This window comes from Lissotriton helveticus, chromosome 7 (genome assembly GCF_964261635.1).
Source record: "Lissotriton helveticus chromosome 7, aLisHel1.1, whole genome shotgun sequence".
Classification (NCBI taxonomy): Eukaryota; Metazoa; Chordata; class Amphibia; order Caudata; family Salamandridae; genus Lissotriton; species Lissotriton helveticus.
Window position 1 is genome coordinate 188,679,448 of NC_136068.1, and position 24,603 is coordinate 188,704,050.

The 24,603-nt window shown below is 43.8% G+C and overlaps 1 protein-coding gene across 1 annotated transcript in view; it reads right to left on the minus strand.

Moving 5' to 3' along the window:
• The window catches only part of CDH22 (cadherin 22), a 1,039,820-nt gene that overhangs the window by 843,886 nt on the left and 171,331 nt on the right, over positions 1-24,603 (minus strand). The window contains exon 2 of the mRNA XM_078651916.1: positions 14,112-14,406. Within this exon, the coding sequence (XP_078508042.1) occupies positions 14,112-14,406 (295 nt within the window). The remainder of the gene's footprint in view (positions 1-14,111; positions 14,407-24,603) is intronic.

Genomic DNA, 24,603 nt, shown 5'->3' on the forward strand with positions numbered 1-24,603 from the left:
AGGGAAGGGGGGATACTGGCGGCAAAAAAGGGGTGTCAGCAACCCAACAGAAAACGTGAGAAAGCAATAGCAAAAGGGGCACAGACTAAAAATAAAACAGTGGGCAACAATAGCAAAAGGGTCACAGAAGGAGAGTGGGCAGGAATAGAAAAAGGGGCACAGAAGGAAAAGTGGGCAATAATAGCAAAATGGGCACAGAAGGAAAAAATGGGCAACAATTAAGGAGTCACAGGAACAAAAGGCACAGCATACAGAGGAGGAGCAGCGAACTTATGGCAGCAGCGGGGGAGAGGCACGGGCACTGCGGAGGTACTGTGCGGCGATGGAAGCAGCCTGACCTGCAAGCAGGGTCATGGTCGCTCTTGCCATCCATTGGTTTTTGGCCGGTGTCTTATATCCCATCCATCAAAATCTGTAGCTATGCTATGTAATTTCTAAAAGTACTTTAAGAATCGTAATGGAATATGTGCTATGAGTAGATGACTTCTGCATCCACCTCTTGGTTGCCACCTCATTCACAGATTAAATAAACTTAGATTTCATGACATCAGACCCATCAATGGATCCCAAGGGGTGGACAGACACAGCAGGCGGTGCAGAAATGGCTGGTCTGACCGATCAGTGGATTAGCTGTTTGTTTGACTGTTTGTGGACTGTTATTTTGGTGTGTTTGGCCAGATTTTACTGTTGGTTTCTCTGATATTACCACATACATTGTTTTCATGAAGCACACATGCATACAGTCTCCTATACCTTGCAAAACACCTAAACATCTAAAACTGCCCTGATTTACTATTAGTGGCTACTTTTAATTTGGTGCCCGGGCCTATATTCTGTCCCATGCCGACAAATCAGAAATCATAGCATCATAGGGGCGGTCCCATTTACAGCAGCCCACCTGACGCCATTACTTACAGTGTCTGTTCTGTCCACAGGACACTATGCCGACTGGACAAAAAAAGTTACGAAAAGTTCCCTACACCAGGAGAAAACCCCTGGCATGTGACATATATTAGTATAGTCATTTCTAAAGAAAGAGTGTCTTTAGAAATGACATAACTTACAGCCGATCTGGAACACCCATGGCAAGTCACACTGGCCATCACTATCACTCAAGGCCATAGCATGCCCAACTTTACATTTAGCCGGACAATAGTGGCTTGAGCAGATGAGATCCAGCATTGGTAGTACATCACTATGACTGTCAATGCACATACCCTAAAATGAGGCCTTAAATGTTTTCTATAACATATGCCGACTGCACAGCTTTTATTTAGCATTAAATAATGGTCTCTGCAATGTAAGGTGTTGCAAAAGAAAGGAACAACTGTACAAACCAGACAAAGTTGCAAACTTAGGGGCATATTATCAAGGGGGTTTATCTCCGCTTTTTTGGCTTTAAAAGCCAAGAAAGTGGAGATAAAATTATCTCCCTATTACCTAGCTGTCGCTAACACCAGTTAGCGACAGCTAGTAGGGGATAGCGACCATCTTGGGCCCCGCTTTGCATGTCAGTGAAATTTATCACTAATGACATGCAAAGTGGGCGTGCCAAGATGTTAGCGACTGGAAACAGTCGCTAACATCGCTATCTCCTATTACCAACTTTTGGAGATATTCGCGCTAAGCGCGAATATCACCAAAAGCTAACACCTGCCCCTGAGCAGTTCTTAGCCATGTTATCCAATGGTAGGTGGATAACATGGCTAAGAGCATTAGCTCGGTAATGCATGAATATCGCTGACTTTTCAGTGATATTCATGCATTTCGGACGATTTTTATCGCTTAGGAGATAAACCTTGATAATAGCAAGGTTCCTAAGCGATAAAAATCGCCGCAGCACGGCGATAAAAATATTGCCGCTAAGCCAACATAGCGATAATTATCGCTAGTTGTTGGTAATATGCCCCTTAGGCTTTCAGTAAGGTTGCTAAACATGGAAGAAACACTGTGCCTTCTTACTAGGGGTGAGCGAGCTACTGAAAGCTTGAGCCAGGCTTGGAGCTTGGCTCTGGCTCATCTCGAGATCTTGTTGGAACCTCGAGCCCATAACGAGCCGATCTATCATACGGCTTCTGTCTGCCGCTCTCCCTCCGACCAGGATGAGGCATTACGGCCAAAGCTGCTGATTTAGGAACTGGGAACGAGGTTTGAGTCTCAGCGTTGGCTCAACATCCTGTGATTCTGGGGAAACCACTTAATTTCCCCATGCCGATAAACAATGCATGTGAACTTATGCAATGTAAGTGGTGCTATCGAGATCACGCGGAGGTAAAAACAAAGCCTTAACATAAGGAAAGACAAATAGAATGATACCTGTTTCCTGACTGATTTGAACAAAGTTAAACCAGAAAACCGGGATAAATTGTGGTTTCCCTACTTAAATTGTGTACCAATATTTTTTTTTTCATTATTGCATGTGAAAGCAATATGTGAGTTCAGAATGCCAGGGGCTGTATTAACGAAAGTGCCCCGGGAGCACAACGGGCATGTGCGGCTGCTCCGTGTGCCACCGGAGCACTTTAGTATTACAGAAGGGGCTGCAGACTCTTGTGCAGCCCTTCTGTACTACAGATAGCGCTGGCGAACATGTAGTGCCAGTGCTATCTCAAGATGGCGTTCCCTCATTTGCATGGGGGCCTGGCCCCAAACACATAAGGGGCTCTCTTTACTTCTGCGCCTGTGCCATATTGTGGACATGGGCGCAAAGGCAAAGAAGCTGGCAGGAGGCACACTGAAACTGTGCTACAAAAAGGTTGCCCACTGTCAGTGCACCCCCTAATGTCAGCCCTCTGGAGGGGGAAAAAGGGGGCCCAATGGAGCCCCCAGACATCCCCTTGCAGATGGGTGAAGTCAATGACTGTACCCACCTGCAAAGAGATCTCTAATCCCCCTTTAAAGGGCTGCAGATTGCATCCTGCACAGTGAAACACGGGGCGGCTTGAGGCAGTCGCTCAATATTTCACTGGAATCGCTCCCCCAGGGCAGCATGAGTTCACAGCTGCCCTTGTGCAGCACATTCACTGTAAAAGGGTATTCTGTCCCTATTTGCGCACGGTGCTGGAATTTAATCCCTTCACTGCGGGGTGTTTTCCCCCCGCTTTGCGGGGGGGATGGGGGCCTCGCACGGCGCCACTGTGCTTGTGACGAGCTCAGCTCGTCATGAGGCACAGTGGAGCTGCACTCATGACGAGCTGTGCTCGTCACAGCCACACCCATTTTTGGGCCGTTCAGCACAGCGGGGAAATTATCCCCGCGTGCGAACGTTCCAACGGCCGTGACGAGCTCAGCTCGTCATGAGTGCAGCTCCACTGTGCCTCATGACGAGCTGAGCTCGTCACAAGCACTCAAGGGGTTAAAGGAAAATGGGGAAACAGAATAAGTGCTCCCTATATGTAATAGGGTCCCTGTTGTACAAAAACCTATCGTGTTTGATTGAATAGACTATAATATTGCTCTAAAGTAATCTGAGCCACGTACAGGGCTTATATGACAATTTTCTTGCCTCTTGGTGCACAAATGGTTTATTTTAAAAACGATGGACCTGATTCATGAAGGTAACTTATGTGTAGTAAAGTTACGAGTGTGGAGTCTCCACACTTGGACAGAATATCCACACTCTCTGCATTGCGCAGTGTGGAGACTCTGCCCGACTGCGAAGAAGCTGCACTTGTAACTTTACTACACATAAGTTATCTTTGTGAATCTGGTTCTATCATTTTTAATAAGTACATCTCAGTGCAGTGCTATAATGTGATGTATTAATGTCAATGTTTCACATGTCAAAGAGAAACACTTATTTGAACTTGTAAATGACTTTTTTTTATATTTAAAGTGATGTTTGCCTTGTGATTTACATAGCAAACATTTTCAGTGCTTGGCTTGGCTCGGCTCTGGCTTGAGTCTTCCTGTAAAACTCTTGGCTCACTCACCTCTACTTCACATGTCTACTTCTTGCAGAAATAGTCCAGCCCTGTAGGTCAGACAGGAACCAGGGCTTTAAGTGGGCCGGGTCTCACCGGGTCTGAGCACCGGCACTTTTTTAAAGAGGGCCTCGAAACGGGTCTGAGTATCGGGCTCTGTTTTGTGCCCTGACACAGGCAGTCCGTTTTTTTCCAGACTGCAGGGACAGCAGGCACATCGATGTGCGCTGCCACACTGCTCACTTCTCACTAGTGGAGAAGTTACAAAATGACGTCATGCCAGGTGAGCGGTGTAGGGGAAGGAAAATCCTTTAAAGAGTTATTTTCTCTCTGAATTTCCCTTCTCTTTTTGAAACTCAGGAGCAGCAATATTGTTGTGGTGTCCCCAGGGCTTTAAGTGGAAGCTTTTTCAATATTATATACAAGCCATAGTTGCTGCCTATTTATCTAATGCACCTAACAACCATTGACAAAGCCAATAGTCCTGACTTGTTGTAGGTAAGATGTATTTGTTGTATCATATATCTATATGCAATGACAGAAACAGCAAAATACAAGTCGGGCGGCACACTATGCTACGCACAGATATTTAGCTTATGTGTTTTTAAGCCACGCCCTTAATTGCATTGACCACGCCCCTTTGAGGCTCCCCCCAGTTTATTCATCACGCTTAATGCTCTGACAGGAATCAAGGCAATTTGCGGTAACACTGCACTTCAGCACGTGCCAAAATCACATGGCCATGGCACCGCAAAAGAGGAATAAAAACTCCGGGGCAGATCTACAAGAAAGTGCCGCAGCGCGGCACCGCAAGCCCTTTGCCTGCGCCACGTTGTGGCACTTTCAGAGCACAGGAATACGACATATCTACAATGATATGTCGCATTCCTGTGCTCTCCCCTGCGCTGGCGCAGAAACAGCTGCTATGCGCCGGAGCAGGCACCCTTGCACCATGGTGCAAGGATGCCTGCACCATGGAGAGATTGCTTTTGTAAAGGAAGGGGCCCCTTCCTGCACAAACAAATCACTGCAGGCGTTTTCCTCTTTCAATGCGTGCTGTAGAATTCAGCACGCATTGAAAGAGGAAAATACGAGGAAAAATGAAAACATTCTCCTCATTTCGCTTGGCTATGCCACCCCTATGGTTGCGCAGCAAACTGACGCATTTCCAGGTTTATGATTTCTCGTAAATCTGGAAATGCATCAGTGGACATGGGTGTTGCATGGGAACACCTACAGCAACACACATGTCCCGCCCCTAACACGCAAAGTGCTGCGTGAACAGGGGCGATATTTAGACAAGTGAAGTCACGCAGGGTGACTTTACCTGTGCCTGTAAATATCCCTTAGCAGGCTGCGCCAACGGTGAGTCACACGACGTGATGCACCGGCGGCGCATGGGGCTTGTAAATCTGCCTCTCCAGGCGCAGCATTCAGTACATAACGCTAACAGAGAGCGCTGCCATTGTGTAGGTTAGAACCTATTCTGTCTCTAAGGACCTCGCGTGCGCACTACGGGTGCCGCGGGGCTGCATTCGTCCCAGTACAGCTCTTCCAAGCCTCCTTATAGTGTTTACAAAAGACACTGCGCCACATGCTGTGTGCGCCAGTTTCATGCTACACTTCGTACGAGAGTCACGTTCAATTAGCATTCCTCCCCCTAAACATGTCTAAAAACCCACCTCTGTTCGTGGTACAACTCCATGGGCAAATCCGAGCGCCTACTTCATTCACTGTGGAAGTCTGACAGATGTGTCAGCATAATGGAAGAAAAACATTTCTCCCCCAGACCTGTGCGTTGAGGTGCCAGAATTACCGAGCTCTCGAGGTTCGCACGAATCTACGCTAATGCCAGCTGTAATGTGACAGATAAAAGCTTTAGTGGCAAATTCTACAAATGGGGGGACACTTACCCTGACTGCGGGGAGCCTTGTTTACTCCTGTTGTCTGACTGGGCTAGTTAGAGTGCTCCGAGCACGTAAGTGCTGCTTCGGTGCAACGTGAGACGTGCGAATAGTGCACAATTAGAGTCAGGCCTTTTCACCATACATAACAAGGGGTGTGCACTCCAGAGAGAAGACGTGTTCAATTACAGCAGCAAATCCCATCATACAGGGATACTCTAGGCCAGATACTTATTATCACGAAATGTATGCATGTTACCCAGATTTTTATTTTATTTTGGCCCCTTTGTAGAGTTCTCCAAACTTTTTGCCTCTAGTTTCCCAAAGCAAAATGTTACTAAAATGGGGGCGGTGCTTGTGAGATGATTTCATGGGCCATTTTTCTGTAGTTTAAAAAACCACAACATGTGGCATTTATAATAGGACAAATTCATCAAACAAAAACAGAAATTGACCAAAAAACTGTACTCGCCATAATTTGGGTGTTGTGAGACCCTCACACCCCTGGACCTCAATGCGACTGTGATAGGCATGGCCCCGAGAAGCACTCCTCCTCTGCCTGTTTCACCTCCTTCCCCACCATGCCATATCACTCCAATCTTGGAACGTTGTTTCTGTCCTTTTGGTTTTTTGAAGTTTTATACAGTGCAGACTGGGCCCAAGGGCACTGGAACCCTTTCCATGAGCACCAGTTACACTACTCGAGGTCAGATTCATTTTTCTGTCATTTTCCCAGAATCTCAAAAGATTGATCTAATGCTGGGACAACTCAGAGGTTGGCAGCTCTCACAATTAGGCCACATCCCCTCCCTTTTAACGCCTTAACGGCAGCCGCGATTTTGCGCAAGTGCGGCACATACGCAAAACGGGCGGGGCCGCGTCGGCCAACGGCAGCACGGAACAGGTTAAAATAAATTGAGTTCCCAGGTTTTTCCCCCCTGTTTGCAGCAGAGGTTTTCTTGACCCTTATGCTGCAAAGTAAAATGAACCCTCATATATTTTTTTTAAAGAAAGACGGTCGTAATTGTGATCCAATTGGTATCTCGGACCCCGGAACCCTAGTGCTGCTGCACCCCATCATTAATAATGGCTACTGCCTTGTAAAATGGGCTGTTTTTCTCAGGGCCGGACTGGGAATGAAAACCAGCCCCGGCAAAGTGCTCGGCCGGCCCCCGGGGGGAGGTCTGAGCTCTTTGCCGGGGCCGGTTTTCGGACGATTTTGTTGCAGGGCTGATTTTCCAGCTATGCTGCATAAACGGCCCTGAAACAAAAACGGCCCCCAGGGGCCCAAAACCGGCTCTCACCCTTGCGGCGCACCGGGGGATTGGCCGGTGCCCGCAACGGCCAGTCCGGGCCTGGTTTTTCTGCATCAGCTCTCATCTTGCCCCATCTCCATTGCTGGCATTTCGCTGTTGCCCGAACTAAGGTGTCTGCTCTGTTTCAATTTTCCCTTCTCATAGGCTGTTGGTCCGAGGCCCAAAGGAATACTGGCACAGCAAGTGTGCACTGAATCCTCATGCACGCAAGAAAGGATATCAAAGCAGCCATAACTAAGGTTTAATTAAGGCCACTAGGATTATGCAATCTTGCCGTATTTGCCACATAATCCATCATCATCTGTAGATTTTAACAAAACAAAAATAAAATACTATCTTGCTCAAACAGATCAAACGTTTCGGAAAACAAAGTGACGTTTTGCAGCACAGTACCTTTGCAAAGGTTGACTGGTCATCTTTCTGTTGCTTATTGCTATATTTTGGTGTTATATAGGTACTAATAAGGTGAAACCTAAGCCAAATAGTGTTAAGAATGTAAAAATAAAAAAATAATGAAGTAATACTATCACAGCATGAGCCACATTGCGCCATATAATTCACCTTCTGGATGCATAATTTAGTCAACCCTGCCACACGATTTGCTCCTATCCTGCCACATAATTCCAGTGCCCTAAATTTAGTTGGCCCCTTATATTGCTCAACCATGTGCAATTGGTTAAGCACCAAACATAAAGGAGCTGGTAAAGGGTTTAACTGATGGAGTGACTTTGAGCTCCACCAGGGCAAAGATTTATTTTTCTTCAGCAGTAATTTAAGGGTGTTACCAGCTCAGTCCTGGAGTGCATACATTTAATGGTCACCAGTAAAAATGCGTCTAGATATACAGGGGTAGATTTACGTTACCTGCTGCATCCCTGCAAATCAGCAGGGATGCGACAGGAAACTTGCGACATGCATCACAATCCTTGCGCCACCAAGGATGCGCCGCATTTACAATGCGGCACATCATGGATCAAGGAAATGCAGATGCGTGTCGCATCTGCTGCCGTAACGTTGGCGCAGTGCTGGAGTTTTGTCACGGGCACGACGCAACTCCAGCACTGTGCCAACCCTGCCTATGTCTAACATGGTGCGTCAAACCTTACGCCTGCTTAAAGCAGGCGCAAGGTTTTGACGCATCGGGGTCGGAAAAGTGACTGAGTGGAATCTTGTAGATTTCACTCAGCCACTTTTAAGAGGCGTTCCTGCGCTTGAACGCCTCCCCCCGCACCAGAACGCCCACATGAAACTTGACGCAGGTTACATGTGGTGCAGGGCTTTACAATGTGACGCATCTCCCTAGATGCGCCACGTTGTAAATACCCCACAGCATGGCACTGGCTTTACGCTGCTGCTGCGTCACAAAATTGACACAACGGCTGCACAAAAGTGCAGTAAGGGGCTTGTAAAAATGTCCAACAGTGAGTTTAATCCATACATATAAATGTATATTATATTGTCACGGCACAAGTTTGGCACAGCCTCCTTCTTTCAGTGCATATTGAAGCCAATGTTTTAATATTTCGAAAGTCTCAAAAAATAATTTCATTTCAGTCCTATGGTTCCCTCAGTGACATCACTATTCATCTCTTTGTTTCTGTGATTGATTCTCATTTTAGCACCAGGTCACCTTCGAGTAACCATCCACTTTATAAATCAAAAATCATATCAAATCATATATATAATTTACATACGCAGAGTGCTTTTTCCCACAGGCTTGGACCTTGTACCACTATAAATGCATGTCATTTTTCATAATGTAAAAGAGGACATGTTCCACCATTTAGTTGAACTAGCATTTTTTTTTCATTTAAGGTCTGTGTTTGTCTTTTATATGCAGTTTTCTAACAATAAAATAATAGCAAAATAGGTATTGAATATTTTGTTCTTTTTAGCCACGTCTTTGACTCCACCGCCTCTCTCACCTTCTCACTGACTGTGCCCCCAGGGCACTCAGGATTACAGTTCCACACTTTTAATATATTTCGCCTTCTGCATATAAATGAAGACAGCCTGGAAACGCGCCAAACAAACAAGGTCGCACTTCCAGGCCATCCTCATTTGCGAATACTTGCGAGGCATTTGCGCCCCCCTGGAAATGCAGTCACGCAGCCCCTGGGGTGGGTGCGCCCCATAAATTGAAGACCTCCGCCCCAGGTAGATATACATAGCTTGCCCTGTTTATGTAGGAGAAGTGTACTTGTCTCAGGACACATACAGGACCACCAAACCGGGAACAGCAACCAGCCCTGGCAGGTAGCTGCTCGACCGGCCCGTTTTTTTCTTGCAGGGGGCCGATATTGCAGCACTGCTGCAAAACCGGCCCCCAGTGACAAAAGCGGCCGCCACAGGCACAAAACCAGGCTCCACCCCTCCAGCCCACCAGGGAAATGCCCAGTGCCTGCTACGGCCAGTTCAGCCCTGCATATTCACTGCCGGCTTCACCAGGTATGCATGTCTTCTCTGAATAGGCACACAGTCTGTTTCTTTCATGGAGTTAATATCTGCTTGAAGATTCTGGCTCCAGTATCATACTCGCCTTATCTGGACGGATTCTCACATTCTGCCTCTCCCATAGAGTGGACATGTTCTATTTTCAAGATAGATACCCTGGGTCAACATCTCCCATGTAGCAGACATGCACTTATCCCAGGAAACCGCATAGCCACCCTTTCCCATTATACAGGATTCCTCTGGATATTTACAGCCTTCATCACCCATAGGTGGATATGTGCTTGAGCATTCTGGTTGCAGTACCGTACAAGTCTTCTCAGGATAGATTGTCTAGGTTTGCCTCTCCCGTGTAGCTGATATGTACTTGCTGTGTTCCACTCCCATCACCTCAGACTCCTCCGGACAGATACACTCTCAATCTGCCTCTCCCACTCAACTGATATGTTCTTATCTCAGGCTAAATACTCCTATGAAGTTGATATGTACTTGTAGAATCTGCCTGTGCCATCATACAATGATAGATGCTCTCAATCTGCCTTCCCCATGGGGTGGATATGCCCTTATCTCACAGCAGATACTCTCAGCCTGCCCCTGTAATGAAGAGGATATGCCATTATCTCAGGGTAGATACTCATGCTGCTTCTCTTATGGAGTGGCTATGTCCTATACTCAGGGACATATTTACGAGGAAGTGGCGGACCACAGCGTTAGCCTCCTTGTCTTAACGCTTCACTCCACCACTTTTGAAACACAGGGCTGCACTGTATTTACAAGGATACGGTGCAGCCATGCGTTTTCCCCTGCACTGGCGCTAATTTTGCTGCTTAGCGCTAATTTTGCTGCTTAGCGCCAACGCATACATCCTTGTACCACAGTGCAACGGTGCCTGCATTGTAGGGGAAGATTGTTTATGTGCAGGAAGGTGTCTCCTCCTGCACATAAACAATCTAAAATGGCTTTTTGTAACTTCTATGTGTGCTGCTTAATGCACCACACATAGAAGTTGCAAAATGTCATTTTTTTAATGATTGTTTATGTGCAGGAAGGGACAGTTTTTTATCTTTATTTAATGTTTAACAGCGTGTGTTATAATTACATGAAATTAGATCAACATTTGTTGTATTAGAAGTTTAATAGTTTATTTTAATGATATTAAAAGGAGTTTATTGATTTTTAAAATAATCTTTATTTAATAATCAATTATCATGTGTAACATATATAATTTAAATGCTGAAATAATGTAATTCATTTAACATTAGTTTCAATGGCCTGGCATCGAGTGGCCAAAATTGTAATAAATCCCCATTTTCTCGTTACTCCCCTTCCACATTTACAATGGAAATGTATACCAACCTGTGCGGAGATCTCCTCCGACAGGTATATGCACAGAAAAAATGGAAGAGGCGAGGTCTCCGGCCATAGGTTTGTTTATATATTTTTGGTACATGAGTAGTACTACTTTGCATACTTCAGAAGTGAATAGGTCGCACACTTTCACCTCATGCAATGTATATATTTTACCAGCCAATGACTACGGCACCTAGACTAAGATTCATTCCAAAATATCTGATCTGACCAATGAAAATGAGATAACCATTATACAAGGTAGTAGGTATCACAATGATTATGGCACCTGAAATAGCACCATTACACATAGTGGATGATATGGACATTCCAGGGAGTGGGATGGTAACTGCCAAACACATCATGCAGATGTAGAATGCAGAAGATGCGCCAAACCAGGTGAAAATGGGAGGGGGGTTTAGACCACTGTATAATTATACAGAGGCCAAAATATAAGGCTTGGGGATACCCGCTCAAACCCAAAGAGGTGGGTTGCATGGATGAACAGTAAAGGAGCGTTGGATTCAGCTTAATTCATCTGAAAGAAATTTGGAGGGGAAAGGGGCATCTAGGCAATGACCAAGACAATGAGTATAATATCTACACCTAAAGGACGGGGGGCAGAGTATAAGAGTATAATTGATTTTAATTTCTGGAATATTAAAATATAGATATATAAGCCCTGTCGAAATCTTGTTGTCGAAACGGATTGGTCACTTCCCTTCTAATGCACGTGCACTTTGCTAGTTATAACTAAAAGAGAATATAAGAAGGAAAAACCTAAAGCAATCCTATTGCTTACAAGGGGCCTCCCTCCCCAGAGTCCACACAGCAGCAGTGCACGTCTGGGTGTGGCAGACCACCAATAGTGTCACACTCTCCCCCTGTCACCCTTGGCACAAGGAAATGCACACTCTGATAGTGTGCTTCAAATTAGAATTTTACCCCCAGATGCATCAAGCATCCATTTTGCGATTCCTTATTAGCGAAAAATAAGGATTCGCTAATAAGGAATAGCAAAATGCTATGCATGAAGAAATCGCTAAAAAAATTGCGATTTCTTAATATTCCTTAATTGCGACTCGCAAATTGCGAGTCGCAATTAAGGAATACCTCCCCATTAATTCCTATGGGCCTAGAGGCCCATTGGAATGAATGGGAATACATTCTCGATTTGCGATTAGCAATTAGCGTATCCCAAATTGAGAATGCAATTTCAAGGGTTCAGGGGTGTCCAACGGACACCCTGTTGCATCCCTGAAATTAATCTGTGCACATATGTTGCACACACACATGCCCTAGGGCATGTGTGTGAGCAACATGAAACTTTGAAAAATGCACAAAAGAGCATTTTTCTAAGTTTTGCAAATTACCATGAAGTTCAACTTCATGGTAATTTGTTCCCCCTATTAGCGATATCGCTAATTTTTTTACTTTGTTGCATTGCATTTAAGGAATCTCAATTTGGGATTCCTTAAATGCAATCGCAATTTAAGGAATCTCATTTTAGAGATTCCTTAAATTGCGATTTTTGCATTTGGGATGATGCATCCCAAATGCAAAAATTCAGGTCGCAAAGGGGCAGATTCTGAGAATCTGCCCCTTTGCGACCAGATTTTCCTTTCATGCATCTGGGACTTAATATCATAAAATCCATCACCAGCCGTATGGTACAAGAAACACACAACGCGTTTCAGCACCTTGCACATAGGTGCAATTCTCTCCATTGGTATTTCAAAAACTACATGTGATAAACAGTGAAATTGAAAAAAGGACTTACAGGTTTAGCATACATATCATTCTACATGGCGGCCATTTTAAAGTGGTAAAACTCAAACATGAAATATGACTTAAATCACATATTTGTTGTAAAGAAGCACCGAAGACGCAATGAAGTGAAGACCACAACATAATAAAGATAAAGAGATAAAATATAGTCCTCGTAAGTATGATTGCCAACATTATCAAATTGAGCCCCAGTAGGTACACTTGGACCTCCAATATAGATAGTCTACTACCGTATTCTGATGCCTGTGACAATGTCAACAATTAAAAGAAAGTATAATATGTAAATGGCAGTCAACCAAATGAATATAATTACACAGGACCGTAAGAGCTAATGAGCTTGCCTGGCACATCATGATTACTCTTGATATTGCGATACCTGTGTGTGGCATACAGTAAACAAGTAACTCGATTCATTATCTTATTGCAAATCATAAAAATGGAATATGGTGGAATCCTCATAACATTAGGCAGCCATCAGAATAAATTCATAAAGCTCTGAAATCCCTTGGAATTCAGTGATCAAAAATAAATCTTCCATTCTCACTAAGTCAATTGTTGGCTTCCTGCAGAAGAAAGGCCATACAAGACAGGTCACTGTTCCACCAAGGTACTGGTACCGCTAAATTTACTTTAGGATCAAGTTGCAACACCTCCACCACTAAGACAATATAAGGGGTAATGAAATTAAAGATGGTTAGTAGAGCACTGCTGTTCATTTATTGTTATTCGGGACGTTCTCAGTCCCAGCCACTTATCCATAGAGTTCATGCATTTTAGATCTGCTAGAGAAAAGTTAGGCCAGGAGAATAGTCTTGTTAGAAGACCTAATGGGTAGAAAGAGACTAATCAATAGGGATAGAAGGTGGGCAGATGGGATTTACAAAGGATACTGCAGAGCATGAGAACTATATGATTCATATGCTTCTCAATTGTCACTACTTCTTGCACCATAAAATCCTGTGGTTGGAATCTAATAATTCATATGATGTTTAAAAGACTCACAACATCATTGTTGAGGATGAAGAAGAAATACCAGCTCTCAACTAGATTTCACATCCCAGTTAGTTGGGTATAAAGATGTATTTCCCCTGACTTCCCCTCTCTTGGCTTAGTTGTCTCTTCTTAGTGATAGAGGTGCCGGCTTTAGTTGCATGCAAATCTTATAGTTGATTTATACAAATATGCAGCCAGTAATATCATTTAAGATGAAGCAGGCGAGAGAGAAACAATTTGCAAAGTAGGGGAGAAAATGAGAATAAAGCTGTTGGGTCGAAAAAACAGAATGGGAGGAAAAGCCTGCAATAAGTGAAGAGGTTCAACAAAGAACAAATAGGCATTTTGGTCCTATGTCAACTATGTACATTGATTTGTGGGTTACTCACCAATTGGGGAGAGCTCAGGAATGCTTCCTATGTATGGGACCTGCATAAATTTAGGTTCACTATCATTAATATCCTGGACCTTGATGACGAATTCAGATTCAGGCTCCAGCAAGTTATTGGTCTCGCGGTCTCGAGCCTGAGCTCTCAGGGTGTAGAAAGTCTTGTGTTCGCGGTCCAGGCGCTCAGTTGCGTGAATGTCCCCTGTGAGCTCGTTGATGATGAAGATAGTTCCTGCGCCTTCCCCTGAAATTGTGTACTTGATGGAACTGTCCCCTTCATCGGAGTCAGAGTGAATCTGTCAGAGGAAAGGACAAGAAAATTGTAAATGATATTGAGTGGGCTACAGTCAGGTAGCGGAATAAGCAGTCAAAAGACTAATATTGAGTTATCATCGGGTGATCTGCGTTAAAGATCTTCATCTCTCCAAATAATATTTCTCCATCAATACCAATGGACACCTACTCCCGCTAAATGTCTTTCACTCACTTTCTTTTTTATAATACTAGATAGTTTTTTCCTCAATACCTACCTTCTGACCATAGCTCTAGAAATGTTACACCTGGGCAGAAATGTTCATAGGACTATCCCTCTCACCAATCTACAGTCGTATAAAGGAACATGTCTCAATCCTAGTTTTCCATCACTGTTAACCACCAACAACCAAAGTTGCCCAATCCATTTAATCTATATGGGAACTTCAATAAACCTAGCAATTTAACCTCATACCATTTAACCAATATTAATCTGCCTCACGTCACAAAGAGTTGCTCACCCCCAAAAGTGTTACCAAGTATACGCACCCATAGTAATATTTTCTGAATACATTTCTCTATCAGTGATACCCATAAGCCCATCACTAGAGTCTTCAAACACTGATATTGACAATTTTGGTCATTTATCCTCCATACTACTCAAAAGTAATATTGCAATAGTACTATACCATCATTAGCCTCAAATGTCCAAAATTACTGACTCGTGGTCTTATTGACAAACTTCCTCCAGCTTAATTAGCTTTCAACCCTTAGAGCTAGTCACTCATGGGGCTTATTTATGTAGAAGTCATGCAGCGCAGTAAGTCACCTTGCTGCGCTGCGTGACAGAAAGAGGGCAGGAATGCACCATATTTAACACAATGCTGCACATTCCTGCATGTTCCCAGTGCTGGCGCACAATGTGCTGCCTAATGCCAAAGTAGACTGTCTTGCACCATGGTGCAAGGGTGTCTGTGGTGTAAGCAGGATTGTTTTTGTGCAGGAAGCAACACTTTCCTGCACAAAAGCAATCACATGAGGCATTTTCCTCTTTGCATGTGTGCTGCAAAATACAGCAAACAGAAAGAGGAAATAGCGAGGTGAAATAAAAACATTTCTCTTTATTCGCCCTCCCCCATGAAGGCATAGCATTTTGGTGCCTTCCAAGGTCTACCAGTTATAGCAAATCTGGGAATGCATCAAAATCCAAGGATTTTGCATGGGAATACCCAAGCACCACCGATGGAGTGCCTCCTTGAGGAAGAGTAACACAACGCAAGGCAGTGATTTGCTCTGCGTTACTCTGGATTTATCAAGCCATTCAGTACCATGTAAGGTGGACTTGCTCACTTTGCCACTGGAGTCAAGCAAGCCCGGCTGAAGACGGCTGTAATGCCAGAAACCGGTCCTGGGAAGCTTGATTCCGGTCCAGGGAAGACATGGCTTGGCAGTTCGGGCTGGACTGTTCCCATGAGGCACAGGGTCAGACTGATTTGCATATGGCCATGTCTGAACTGGGGTGGCGGAGTGAGCTAAAGAACGATTATGGATTAAACCCAGATCAGTTGACTGGGGGTGAGTGTTTGTATTGTCAACGCTCCGTCCATCACCACCTTTGGTTTTTCTTTGTTCGCCCGGACTTGCATGCAGGGCCAGACTGGGAACCTAAAGCAGTCCAGGCAATTTTCTAGGACCAGCCCCTGGGGAAGCACTGCCTGGCCCGAGAGGCTGGAAATACTTGCTTACTGCTTTTGTTACTGGGGATGATATTGCAACACTGTTGCAAAACCGGCTCCTCACTGCTACAAACCGGCCCCCACTCTTTCAGCCTCCCAGGGACACACTTGGTACAGCCAGTACAGCCCTGCTTGCGTGGCTTGATACATCGCATTTTAGGGTTGAGTCGCACAGGCACCCCGTTGCATGGTCCAAAAGCGAGGCCACACGCACACAAATATAGTCTGTACTCCTGTTGCAATAAGGTGAGCTATCTGCCTGCAAAACTGCTCACATGCACCATCAGATTAGTAGCTAACTGCTACCAGTTGACTAGAGGCACTAACTATAACTACAGCATTTCTAAGACTGCCACTTTAACACTAATATGAATGTACATGATCCTCAAGATACTACTGGGGTACGGTCTAACAATAGCCTAACTTAATGTTAGCATTCATGAGTGGTACTTTCATGTACACCTTAATGTCACGAGCTGTGCTAGACCGACACACATCCTCCTGACATTTCTTTTCATGCACAAATGATATCTATCTGCCTTAGGACATCTCCGCTCACATTTCAGAGATTGTCTTCCATCAATATTAAGGACTGCACGCACAAACGCGTGAGCACACCCACTAATACCCACTGATTTAATATGTTTATTAAAACCATTTGGCACTCCAACGCGACACAAAACTGATTTACAGCTCACATTATAAAAGTAATATGCGTAATTAAAATAAGCAAACATACATTTACACATTTCTTCCATGGGGATTACACAAGTTAATATTGTATAAAAAAAATCACTCAATGCGTTTAGGAGGTGAAATCAAATAAATATCTACAATGAAGGGAAGAAGAGGGAGGGGGTTGGACACACACATCTGCAGACACTGGTTTTTCATGAGTTGCAGAAGATAATAATCCATGGGCTGGTAAAGGGACATGGATGTGCAGGGCTAGACCAAACCTGAGGGCCAGTTATACATCCCAGTGGGAAACCATCAAGCTGAGGGCCACACTTAGCATACCCCAGAAATGAGACACAGCAGTGTCTGTTATTTCATTCATTTGGGGATAATCAAGTCTAGGATCAGAAAGGAACCCCCAAAAGAAAGATATATTGGAGATAGTTATAGTGTCAAGTAGGGGAAAAACGTGTCTAGATCCTGATAAACCAACAAAAGAAGGACACACAGTACTTCTAGGTCTGCAGTTCAGTGGGGGTTGATCAAACCAAGGATGAGAGCAATCCTCCTCAAGAAAATACACACAGTATAGCTAAGTGTAGCTCCCAAGAAAGAAAGAGCAATTAAACTGCCCAGTTGTCAACAAGCAAGCCTAGGGTAAAACTAAATCTCCCAAAACAAAGTAGGGTCGGGTACAGTGAGCCACCAGGAAAATCAAACAGTAGGCCAGCCCAACTCTACCCTAGACTAACAAGCATTTGAAATGCAATAGGTCTTGTATTTATGAGAGTTTGAGCTATTGGCATTGTAAATGACAATGCCTTTTATTTATATGTTATTTTTAAAACAGATAAATAAAAGGTATTTTCATTTACAATGGCATTAGCTTAAACTCTCTCAAATGTGAGACCTCTTGCATTGTAAATGTGTGTTGGCGCCCGTGCTATAATTGTTTTTTTTACAGCGTTAGGAGAGAGCGTGTCCTGCCTGTAAAATTAGGCAGGACAAAGCTATTTGAGAACCTAGTGCTCTGAGGCTGTAATGAAAGCCGATCGAGTAACAACACACGCTCCAGGGGGTGTCGCCATGGGGAGGTTTCAAAATGAGACAACATGGTACTAAGATGGGCTACTGAGCCTATTGACCAATGGACAGCCACAGTTTACAGTGGACAATGACACAAGCCAATGGAAAATATGGACGGAGAGTGGGCGGAGCTTCAAGTCCCTACCTGAATACAGCATGCCCCGCAGAGCAGCGCATGTGCTGCCCAGGCTGGACCAAAAAACAGAAATCACAATCAAGCAAAATTGTCAGAATGCAGGGTCTAACCCAGGTCCTGACAAACTCCACGGAATAACGAACTGAGCAACCGTCCACTCTAAACAACATTGAAATGGGGATAGAGGAATGCACAGAATCAACATAGAAGCCTCGAGTGACGTACACTGCCCAGAATGGACAGTCACAAGTAGGATCTAAAGCAACAACGAAGAGTGGAGATTCAAGACTGAGTGGAGCATATTAGCAAGAAAAGGCCCAGCGAGTGACCAATACCCTCACCAAAAACAAGGACCAGTCACATCCAACATAGTGTCAGAGAAATCTGTTGCCAGACACCTCCCACCATGAAAAAACACCTAAGGCCAGACGTCTCCTAGGGAGAGGCACTGAAACTGAGATACAAACACCCAGATACTTCCCACAGAGAGATGGTGAAACTGAGCACTGGACACTTCCCACACTACACAAAGAGGTAGAAAATCAGGAAAACACCCTTCCACACAACTGAGACAGACAAGTCGTGCCAGATACTTCTCACAGAGAAATGTAAACACTATGGGACAGACATCTTCCTTAGGAGACAACACCCATTTACTTCTACCAGGGAAGTGCAATACTGACAACGAGCACTAGGCACTTCCCACGAAGACATGCACACAACTTGGATCCCCAGACAGCCAATGACACCCAGATCCACACACCTTTTACAGAGAGATGCAGATGCCCAGGGAAAGTCATATTCCCAGGGAAACACTGAAAATGCCAGCCAGACACCTCTCAGAATGATTTAACGGCCAAACACTTCTTTCAGAGAGATATTGAAACCAAGGGGCACGTGTACAATAGAAATGGTGGAAAGTGGCGTTAGCCTGCTTTGCTTAACGCCGTGCTGCGCCACTTCAGAAACTCAGGGCTGCACCATATTTACAACAATATGGTGCAGCCCTGCGTTATCCCCTGCGCTGGTGCTAACTTTAGCTGCGTAACGTCAATGCAGGCACCCTTGCACATAGTGCAAGGGTGTTTGTGTTGCAGGGGAAGATTGTTTATGTGCAGGAAGGTGGCCCTCCCTGCACATAAACAATCTTTAAATGGTGTTTTGTAACTTCTATGTGTGATGCTTAATGCAGCAAACATAGAAGTTGCAAAATGTCTTATTTAATGATTGTTTTTGTGCAGGCAGGGACAACTTCCTGCACATGAACCATCAATGGTGTTTTGCTGTTTCTGTGTGTGCTGCACAACACAGCACACATGGAAACAGCAAAAACTCATCGCGCCAGGGTAAGACCAGGTTTTCCCTGGACTCAATTTTGGTGCTGCCCCATATTTACACCACCCTTGTAAATAGGAGGCAGCGTCAAAATCAATGGGTGTTGTGGTGCCCAGCGAAACACCCAATGCCCTTACCTTTCACGCTAAGTATAGCGTGAAAGGGGACCTTATTTACAAGGCTTAACACTGCCTTGTGAATAAGGTGATGCCCCTGTCACCACCACAAAGTCATGAAAAGTGACGTTGTGGTGGCGATAAGGGCACGTAAGTATGCCCCCAAAAATCATGAAAATAAACCAGCGAACAGCCAGAACAGACACACTGACACCCATAGTAAAGTATACTCCCTCCATCGAGAAAACAAATCCAAATCCTTGGCTCCTCACCGCCCACAATGATACACTTACATGAAGGACACAAAAGAAAACATACAAAAAAACACAAATAGTCACAGAAAAGCACAAATTAATATGCTACAAGATAAAAAAAAATTCATTCGGTAAATGAACTGACATTTTAGCTCTTCTCAGCTAGAGTTTTTGACAGGCAGTGACCTTGTGGCACAAGAAGACTGACAAGCTGTCAGATCCCTCTGTCAAGTTCCATCCTGGAGCACAGTGCACCGGGTAACATATGCCTAGCATTCTAAAAAAACATCATGTACCAATAAAAGCGATAATTAAGAGCGTGTAATCAAAATGTCTAAGAAATTGATTCCAAATGTCTTAACTTTTAAACAGCAACGTCATGCACCCACAACTCAGTTAATAAGATAATGCTTCCAAGCCGGGAACACAACACCTGTCACCAGCGTCACAAGCTGAACCAGGGTCTGGTCTGCAATGCTAAACTATATAGAAAGTCTCTGGGCTGCCCAAAGTGCTACAGGCCCAACCAGTGTAGGATTGTGTGCGGTTTAAACTCAAAGAACACAACAACACACCAAGACAACATTTAACTGGTTCGTTTTCCCTAGAGTGCACCTCCTTCATTAAATAGCCGGCTAAATGTTCTAGTTGACCCTACTGTCTGATTCCAGATATACACACATTGTATAAACTGATTAAAACATGTTGGACACTGAACACCATTTCTATTGAGGTGCTTTTTTTTTATTTTGGCAGCAGTGGCCCGTGCAGGTAAGAGCAGTGAGGCCGGGTTGGGGGGGATTTGATAAATATTTAATTTTCCCTTGTCATCCCATGTAAAATCCCCCCCCCCCACACACCCGGCCCCACCACCAGGGTTGGATTAAGGCTAAAAATCGGCTCGGGCACGATACAAAAAGGTGGCCCACATTTGCATATTGCCTTTACAAAACACTGCTTCGGCGAAGTTTTATAAAAAAAAAAGGGGGGGGGGGTAAAAAAATGCACAGATTAGCTTGTACTGGTGAAACACCCCTGAATACAAGTGAGGCCACTTTTGCCCCGGCCCCCTGCCCTTGCTCAATAGCATATATTAATGGGCCAGCCCCAGCAAGAGAAAGGGAGTGAGACCTCTGCCCTTTGATAAAAAGGGAAGTAATTGAGGCCCATCTGCCTCCAAAAGGCCACTTAGGTACCCATTGGAACGCAGAAACCGCCAAATCAACCCCAGACTGCTCAAAAAAGCAGCCCACAGCTGGAACTGGACACCGGCCCCTCGGGCGTTGCTCGAGTGCCCGCGTTACCAATCCGACGCTGCCCACCGCTTATACCTGCACGGGCGTGCTGTTTTTTGGGGGGGGATTGTTTTCAGAGCAGCAATTGTATTGTCACATAATATGTCACAATTGATCACAATTTGTATTCCTGAGACACTGTTTTAAAACCTCATCTTGTTAGTTGACGTCCTTTTGTTTGTGCATGTTAGCTACGACTGTAAAGGACACACCGCGATCAAAGATTTTTTAAGTTGTTAGCTCAGTATCTGGAAGTACATATATACTATTTGTATTTATTTTCAAGGTATTTTTCCGCCTTTCTCATGTATACCTACAATAGCTTCAGAGTTTGTTTCCTGTAACGTGTACTCCATTGGTGCCTCCATACAAACATCTGTAAAACCTCTGTACTGGGAGAGGGTTTTAACATTAGATGCTCATCACTCGTGCTTTGCTTTGCAATATCAGTTTCAGTTTCATTGGTCTTTATTCGGATATACACTATCCATAAAAGTACAAACATTTTTTATATTTAGTCATAGAAAACATTTACATAATCCGTCATCTCAAAATTTAAAACAAAACTCAACTATAGGACCATTCAATGATAACATTTACAAAGTTATCACTCATATTCAATAGCAGCTTCAATACTAAAGTGCCAAAGTGCGGAGTGCAAATATTTCAGGAGATAGCAGCAAAGATAGACAGATTATACGATCACATTAAAATTACAAGTAGCAACATCCTATAAAAAGTGTGTCAACTATAAGACCATTCAATGAAGACATTTACAGAATTATCACACTTATTCAATAGCAGCTTCAATACTAAAGTGCCAAAGTGTGGAATGCAAATATTTCAGTAAATAGCAGCAACATCCTATAAAAAGTGCCAGTGTGCGTAACGCGAATAAAAATTGTAAAAGTAGCAGCAGAATGATAAGCTTGTTAAATTCCATACATGGTGCTCTATACACCCTCATATTGTTCATATGACATATTACCCTATATAAGTATAAAATCCAAAAGTGCATATAGTGCGTCCTAGTCCAACATTCAAGAATTCATAGAAGAACGTGAACAAATAGCCATTTTTAAGAAAGTACAGACTCGATATGTTAAATCATCACTATTAAGCTGAAGAATAGTTTTATATGCTACCTTGAAATCCGTTATTCCCATTGTCCTAAAAAATGGTATCAATAACTGCATACTATACTTTTGATAAAATGTGCAAAAGAACAGAAAGTGCAACATAGACTGTTTCCTAAATTGCCACAAGGGCAGGCCAAATCCCCAATATTGGGTTGATATCCTATGGGGAAGCACAGCAAGTATTGTATTGTGCCCGATCTAAGGTGGAAAAGATGGCTTCGCTCCCAACGAATGATATCTCCTAGGAGATAACGAGCAGGTAAACAAGAAGGCGGTCCCCCTTCTTCCACCATTATTATATATTGTCCTACAGATACTTTGGTGTGCTCCTGTGCATATCTTATGTCCCCATAGTGTTTGTATAAGACTTTACGCACAGTCTTTCTATCGATTCCGTCTAGTTGGTCAGGTTTATCAAAAATACGGCCAAGATTAACTGCTTTCAGATTTGCCCGTACTTCCGTGAGCCACGGAATATCACCTCCCCTGTCACATTTTAAACAGTCAGCCAAGATCTCCCTTGTTAGCGAGGCTGCCGGATTTTGCCAAACCTTTAACCAAAACATGGCAGGGCGGGACTTAATATAATCCTCCAAGTAAGGTAGTTTTAACTCATTATGACAGACAAAAGTAGATGATGAAATTGGTAAACCCAAAATTCTCCTGCAGAATCTGTTTTCTTCAGCCTGGGCACTTTTCAAGTTTATAAAACCCCAAATTTCAGCCCCGTAAGTCATAATTGGTACGCATTGTGTCCTATAAATTTTAAGTAAAGACAATACTACCTCAATTCTTTTTGGTTGAGAGAGGCTTATTACTGAGTTTACCGCTTTTAAATATTTGGTCCATCCATATGCCAAACGGGGTGTCCAGGATCCATTATCCGAAAATTGTAGACCCAAATAAGGGAAAGTGCAAGTGCGTAACAAAGAATCTGAGCCCAAAATAATAGTATTAAAAAGGCGTTTTTTAGGGCCACAACACATTAAAAAAGATTTCTTAAAATTTGTACAAAGATTCAAACTGTTCATAAAAGCTACGAAACCCCTAACTAAAATACGAAGAGCATTGGATGTACTCCTCATTAAAACAGCGTCATCTGCGTATAATAGGGCGGACAGTTTATTACCATTAATTATTGGGACATCTGTAGTTTGGTCGGACAGTACATTGTGTAACTCATTAACATATGAAATGAATAAAAGTGGGGCAAGGACGCACCCTTGTCTGATGCCTCTTCCAACTACTATGTCCCCTGAAACTGCCCCATCCATGCTTATTCTCACCCGAGCCCTTAGGTCCCTATGTAAATACGCTAAAAAATGCACCAAGTCTTTATCCAACCCATATCACTCTTTGCTTGAGAAATACGTTCAGTCTTCATGTAGGCGTGCAAAGCTCATTTTTTCAACACTCTACGATCCAATCTTTGAGTCACTTAGAACAGCTATCTCTAAGAAGGGTAGATATTTTACCTAGTTAATAATCTGAAATGTGTTCTTTTGTCACAGTCCTGGGTCTGATAATCAGGGTAATTTCAGGGAGAAATCCACTGAAGGATGCCGGATCTTCCAAGATCATTATAAACTGAGGAACAGCTCTGTCCTTGGACCTCAGAACCTGCATTGTTTATGAAACCTAATAGATAGCTCTCCTCTTTGCTACCTTACCCAGCGAGGTCTCTGTGGATGCAGGATTCGTTTACTATTGAATGCCTGAGTTTGGATGATCTGTGTAACTTGTCCGAAAGGTTTGCTGTCAGTGGTCTGAAGATTAAGGATCTCAGAAACCTATGATACATCTTTCCTCACTGAAGTAAGTGTCTGCAAAATGCCCTCTAACCTGAGACAACCCTGCTGTCAAAAGTATTAGCCTCTAAGCTATATGTCGTTTGAGGGATAGTTTTGCTGTCAGATGTCTCAGTTTGCCAAATTTCTCTAACCTGAAAAATATCTTGGCTGTCTTGCATGTGAGCCTGTTAAACTTTGCGTATTAGAAGGGACATCTTTGCTGTAGGAGGCTGAGCTTCAAAGCTCTCTGTAACATACAGCAATAATATCCAGTGAGAGGCCTGAACAAGCAAGATTTGGGTAATGAGGTTGTAGCTTTGCTATCAGCTGCCTCAGTCTATACAATCCCTCTGACATGAACAATAGGTTTGCAGGAGGTCTAAACAGGTAAGATCTGTGTATCCTGATATGTAGTTTTCTGTCTGGGACCTTAGCGCCTAAGATCACTGTCACCTGAGAATTAGGTTTATTGACCAAATCATGAAAGGCCTCTGCAACCTATGGGGTATCTCTGATATCTGAATTCTAAGCCTTTTTGTTAGGCCTTTTCCAAAATTATTAAAGAAGCACTGGCCTTCGGTCAGTATCAAAGGCAAAATTGCCAATATTTCATACTGGGTACTTGACCTTCAGGGAAACTTGATTATCTCTCCTGGTTAGCTCCTGGTTGGTTAGA